This window comes from Sinohyriopsis cumingii, chromosome 6 (assembly GCF_028554795.1).
Source record: "Sinohyriopsis cumingii isolate HCF-2022 chromosome 6, ASM2855479v2, whole genome shotgun sequence".
Taxonomy (NCBI): Eukaryota; Metazoa; Mollusca; class Bivalvia; order Unionida; family Unionidae; genus Sinohyriopsis; species Sinohyriopsis cumingii.
Window position 1 is genome coordinate 85,842,716 of NC_142966.1, and position 6,854 is coordinate 85,849,569.

The 6,854-nt window shown below is 39.6% G+C and overlaps 1 protein-coding gene and 1 pseudogene across 1 annotated transcript; both read right to left on the bottom strand.

Annotated features, from left to right (window-relative positions):
- Nucleotides 1-871: 871 nt before the first annotated feature.
- LOC149797368 (protein ZBED8L-like) lies at nucleotides 872-1,342 on the bottom strand. The gene has a single exon (XM_089960751.1). It carries the CDS (start codon nucleotides 1,340-1,342, stop codon nucleotides 872-874), a length of 471 nt encoding a protein of 156 aa, XP_089816877.1.
- On the bottom strand, nucleotides 1,321-2,691 carry LOC149797369 (zinc finger MYM-type protein 6-like; annotated as a pseudogene).
- Nucleotides 2,692-6,854: the final 4,163 nt, after the last annotated feature.

A 6,854-nucleotide genomic window follows, 5' to 3' on the forward strand; every position in this document is an offset into this window, starting at 1 on the left:
TGTGTATATACTAGTGTAAATTAGAAATAAACCTGTAAATAGGAGATCTGTTTTATAGCTTTAATCTGAACCCGTCACCTTACAATATTATAAGACAAAAAGTTGATGATGATGATGATGAAAGTTAACGTTTCTTAATTTACTTCCTTGAATCTGTTTGGTTCTTAAGGGAAAGTCAATTTTGCATTTATTTGATTGCATATAGCTAGCATGAGACTACTTTTATAAAATTTCCACACCAGAAATGACAATAATTTGTATTTTTAGGAAATAAATCGCTAAAAAGTATTGAATATTCACAATCAATGTAGCCAATGCCAGTGATATCTCAAAGTCGGTTTTGTTTGTAATAGAAACGTGCGCAACGCATAAAAAACAATGGTTTTTCAATGCTGTACACCAGTGGTTCCCAAACTATTTAGAGCCAACGCCCCTTTGGTTCAAGAAACGGACCCCCAACGCCCCCATCTACATCTATTCCTATATTATATGAAGTAACGTTTCATTTTAATTTAATCACATAGGCCTATTAGTATAGTCACATAGTGGTTATGAGGACAAGTAAGGAATGAAATAACTAATATACCGGGAAAATGAATGATTAACTGTTTTTAAACTCTGAGGAGTAAAATACAAAAACACAATTATTCCAAATCAAATTTTAAAAACATATTGTTTTAATAATCATGAATTCTAATTGAAAGTCGGAAAGTAATGTAAGAAGCTACAAGAGATTATATATTATACTAGATTCCTGGAACCCAAGTACTTAATCGATTCTTCATCTTAAGTTCCTAACAGTTCAGTAGTTGCTTAATGTGACGGATGGGCTTCATGACGTGAGATTATTGCCCCAATGTCCGGTTTAAAGTCACTTAACCCGAGTCGCAAATCGCCATGAGTTAACAATTTGGAGTCGATTTCTTTGCTTGGATAGAAGGTGGGCGACCACACTAAAGCCACGTTCTGCCAGATACGATGATGGAAATGCAACAAGAAGCTTCTTAACCACAGACCATAACGCTGGAAAGCGGGTAGAAATGTCCTTCTGTAACCAAAACTCTTGGTACGATTTCTTACACTTATAGTTTGATTTGAGCTCAATGTCATTTTGTAGCTCAATTACTTCTTCCTCCATTACTCCAACTTGCTCAATATCTGAGAATGGATTTATCACCCAATCTGGAATTTCCAATGATAGAAGATCCTGATATCGCTCAGACATATCTTTATTCAGCATATCCAAATGATCGCAATACACACGTAGATCATAATCTTGTATCTCTCCTTTATCTTTCAGCTCAGACAGGGTTGGAAATTGATATAGGTCACGACGGCCCATATTGCGCTGGAATAGAAGTAAATTTGACATAAACGTAGAGATAACAGACTTGGCTTTAATAAGAGTCACCTCATTTCCTTGCAACTGCAGATTAATCTCATTGAACTTTGAAAATATTTCTGTTAAATAAGCAACATCGTGCTTAATTTCTTTGAGTTCCACACTGAGACAGGGTTCCCGGTCTTGAAAAAACTCCACAACAGTCTCAAAAAGGTCGTAAAGCGCCTCAGGCAGTTGCCTTTGGAGAGCCAACGAACTTCAGTATGAAATAACAGACATTTAAAATCTTCATCATTTTCAACACAGAGCTTGTGGAATAGTTGATCTTTGAGAGCGTGACCTTTAATCTTATTCACTGCAGTAATCACAGTTTGTAATGACTTGTGCAGGCGATCACTAAGGTTTTTTGCAACCAGATGCTGGCGATGAATGACACAATGAATAGAAAATAAATTTGGCACCTTTTTTCAAGAAAGCAAGAAACCCACGGTGGCGACCAGTTATCGATGGTGCTCCGTCAGTTGCACAACCAAGTATATTTGTCAGTGGAATTCCCTTTTCTGTGAAGAATTTATCAACAACTTGATATATTGACTCCTCTTTAGTGTCTGCTTCCAGCTCCCTTGCAAATAACAATTCATGAGCCAAACTTTCATCTTTAATAAAGCGCACATAAGCTAGAAGCAGAGATTCATTCCCTGGCATAGTTGATTCATCCAGTTGCAATGAAAACTCGGTTGACCTTAGTATGCTGCATAACATATCTTCCACATTGTCAGCCATTTCATCTATGCGTCTTCGTACTGAATTGTTGCTTAGAGGAATCGTCTTAATAACATCGTGTGGAGACTTATGTAGAACAGTATTCAGAACTTCACAAATCGCTGGTAGAATGAGTTCTTCGCCAATTGTGTGTGGCTTGCCAGCCTTAGCAATCAACAGTGAAATGTTGTATGATGCACTCAAACCATCAGTGTTTTGTTATGAAGTATTACAAAACATGCTTGACAGCGTTGGCCTGCTTTGAAATTTATCGCGAAATGATTCAAAGAAAGTTAAGTTTTTGTCTACCTTGTCAGGATGTACTTTCTTCAAATGATCAATCAGTCTGGAAGGCTTCATCGCTTCATTAGAAAATACTTTTTCACAAACCAGACACACTGGCAGCTGCAAGTTCTTTGGTGATGGTATAAATCCATATTTCAGATAAGTTACATTGTATTGTCTACATTTCTTCTTTGCTTTTTCATTTGTCGCCATGGCCAATCGAAAATTGATGATAAAATATAACGACTGTAAAAATATTACAACGTGCTAGTCTGGTATTGAGCCAGTCTACACTCTACACTCTGCAGCCCTGCACCCCCCTGCGGGTCCGGGGTAGTAGAATTGGCCAGACGTGCCTCGCTACGTGTCGTAAAAGGCGACTAAGTAGAGGCAACCTGTTTGCCGTGGGTTGCGTCACGTGTCGGAGGAGGAAAGGATCCTGGTAGTTGAGCAGAGGCTTTCCCTGCAATACACTACTTTGGCCTCTACTTCTCTTAGACGGGTGGTCGGGATGGGCCCGGTTCCGACAAATCGGCTGGTCACGCCGAGCCCTAGGAAGTCTTTATTTACTCTCTCACCTCCTTTATCTTTCTCCTTGTATCTCTCTTGATACCACCGTTGCCCCTATATTCTAATCCTTTATCTTTCCCTTTTCCAAGTCTTAGAAGACTTTCTAGAAGGCGGTGGCTTAACGGGTCAATCGGGGGGTAATTTTACCGACCTTAGAAATTGGCGACTTCAAGGTCAATCAAAGGTAATTTTATCAACTGAGTATGGCATTTGTGTATCCCTGACACTTGAAAAGTGTCCCCTTGTTGGGCTCCTTGGTGGGTGGGGAGCACGGGTGCTGAATTTTTAATCTAGCCAAAATGGATATTTCCAAAAAAAATCAAAATAAACGTACGAAATCTTTATCTGACTCGGACGACGAACCGTGTAGTATGGACACATTTCCACGCTTCATGGTAATACAATCTAAAGATACCGTAAAATCCCTTGCTTCACTCTCTCCGTTTGTGATCGAGAAAACACTTGCAGGTTTGATTGGTACGCCAAAGAGCGTCAAAATCGGGTTGCCTTCTCGTGGAATGTGAGCGACGAGGTCAGTCAGACAATATCAAGAAAATAAAAGCTTTCTTCGATATTCCAGTGACCTCATTCGCTCACACCACACTCAATACGTCCAAAGGTGTGATTCGCTGTCGTGACTTGGCTGGAGTCACCGACGCAGATATCATTGAAGGAATGAAAAGTGAAGGTGTCACTGCAGTCCGTCGGATACGTATCAAACGTAATAATAACCTGCAGGACACCAACACCACTGTACTCATCTTCAACAAGCCAACTGTACCCAAAGTGGTCAAAGTTGGCTTCTTGCAGTGAAGGTTGACATCTACATTCCAAACCCCCTTCGATGTTATAAGTGTCAAAAATACGGCCATCACGAAGACCGCTGCTCTAAAACCCAAATATGTGGCCGATGCGGAGAAAATGTTCATCAGGAAGCTGACTGTAGAGCAACTCCGCATTGTGTCAACTGTGGAAAAGAGCACCACGCAAATTCCAAGGATTGCGATACCTGGAAACAGTAGAAGGAAATTCAGAGGGTAAAATACACAAATAATATTCCCTATCCAGAAGCCAGAAAACTTGTACAGGCGAAAACAGCCCATCCTGGCCCATCCTTCTCCACTGTAGTGAAGAGCAATCCTAAAACAACGAAGGACGCTCAAACACAAACAGAAGCACCCGATTCAACACCAAGCTCAAACACCCCTCATTACCAATCAAAGAGAAACACGGCATCTACACAAACTACATTCAGCAATACCCAACAACCTAAATCACCAAAAAACAAGAATAAATCTCATGGAAACAGGCAACAAAAGGGGTCAGATGACCCCATCAAACTTTATAACAGGTTTGGAGACATCGAGAGCATGGATGCAGAAGAAACTGCTCCATGCGCCCAAGAGAACACCAGACCAACAAACAAAAAATTCACCCCCGTACTTCCTCCAGAGAAATAACAAAACAAATTCACTCTGCGAAAGGTCTAACCTAGATCCACAATCTTTAATTTAAATTTATAATGAAAAACACTATCATACAATGGAATTGTCGAGGACTTAAAGCAAATTACAATGATATTCTCCTGCTTTTAAACGAACATGATCCTGCGGTACTATGCCTTCAAGAAACATTCTTGAAAGATACGGACAATATCACATTTAAAAACTACTCCCTGTTTAACACCTGCTCTCCAAATGTTGATAGGGCATCAGGAGGAGTTTCTGTTATTGTGAACAACAGAGCTCCTCATAGCTTCATTCATTTAAACACCAATTTACAAGCCATTGTTGTAAGCGTCACTCTACATCGAGTGATTACATTTCTATTTACTTACCACCAAACACTAACCTAGTACCAAACGAATTAGACGACCTTGTTCAACAGCTTCCAGGGCCATTTGTTTTACTCGGGGATTTTAATGCCCATAACATTTTCTGGGGATCGAATCATATAACTGACAGAGGTCACAAAGTTGAAGACCTTATTTCTAGACACAATCTGTGTCTATATAATACCAAAACACCTACATATTTACACACAGGCACGGGTACATACACAAGCATCGATTTGACAATTTGTTCTCCTTCTCTGCTTTTGGACTATGAATGGAAGGTCGCTGATGACCTTCACAGCAGCGATCACTTCCCAATCTCCCTTGTAAATCATAACTCTACAATTGATGAAGTAATTCCACAATGAAATTTAAAGAAGGCCGACTGGGCCAAGTTCGAAACACTCTGTAAAACTAGGCTGAATGAGGATACAGTTTTCAATGTTAACGATCCCATTCAGCATTTTACATCTATTTTAACCGACATTGCAGAAGAATCTATCCCCAAGTCCTCAACAAACTGTAAAAGAACCTTAAAACCTTGGCTCACAAAGGAATGTAAGGAAGCCATACGGCAACGCCGAGAAGCATTAAAAAAATTCAATAATCACCCGACGACCGAAAACTTAAATATATATCGCATTGTCCAGGCCAAAGCTCGCCGCACAATCAAAGAAAGTAAAAGAGCATCATGGAAGAAATATGTTTCTTCTTTAAACTCTCGTTCCTCTGTTAAGAAAGTTTGGGACACTATACGCAAAATAAACGGAAAGAGAAAGCAAAACCCTCTCCGACATCTGACACTGAACAATAACAACTTAGTTCAAAACGTGACATTGCAAATATTCTTGCTGACAGTTTCTCGGAAAATTCCTCATCATCTAATTATTCAGAAGCCTTCCGAAAACTTAAAACTCAAAAAGAAAATTACGTTTAAAATTCACATCCAACAGCTCGGAAAGTTATAATCAAATGTTCTCACTATCGGAGCTTAGGGAGGCTTTAGATAAGGCACATGATACATCCGCTGGGCCTGACGAAATACATTACCAGTTTTTGAAACACCTTCCAGAATCATCTTTAACATCTCTTTTGAAACTCTTCAATGATTTATGGATTACTGGTAATGTACCAAAAATCTGGAAAGAAGCAACTGTAATACCAGTCCCCAAACCTGGTAAAGATAGCCAAGACCCCAACAGCTATCGACCAATTGCACTCACAAGCTGTGTGTGCAAAACATTGGAACGAATTATCAATTCTCGCTTGTCTGGTATTTGGAAACTAACAATTTAATATCTCCTTTCCAAAGTGGCTTTCGATATGGCCGGAGCACCAATGATCATCTGGTTAGACTAGAAACATTCATTCGCGATGCATTTATTAAGAAAGAACATTTAGTAGCGGTTTTCTTTGATTTAGAAAAGGCCAATGACACGACATGGAAGTACGGGATACTAAATGACCTGAACGATCTAGGTCTAAAAGGCCGTCTGCCCTCTTTCATATCCAACTTTCTCTCAGACAGAGAATTCAAAGTACGAGTGGGCTCTACCCTCTCAGATCTGCACGAGCAAGAGATTGGTGTGCCCCAGGGCAGTATTTTATCTGTGACGCTCTTTAACATCAAAATTAATAGCATCACCAAGTGTTTGACTCCTGGTGTGGATTGCTTGTTATACGTTGATGATTTTCTAATATGTTATCGGTCAAAGCACATGCATACAATTGAAAGACAACTGCAGCAAAATATAAACAAAATTCAAAATTGGGCCAATGCAAACGGTTTCAAATTCTCGAAATGAAAAACGGTATGCATGCATTTCTGTCGGCTACGAAAACATCACGATGAACCGAACCTCACGCTGGATGGAACACCTATTCCAGTTGTTGAGGAAACAAAATTTTTAGGTATAATCTTTGACAGAAAACTGACCTTTATTCCACACCTAAAGAACTTAAAAGCTAAATGCTTAAAAGCACTTAACCTACTTAACGTAGTAGCGCACACTGACTGGGGTGCTGATAGAAAAGTCATCCTAAATTTATACAGAACGTTTA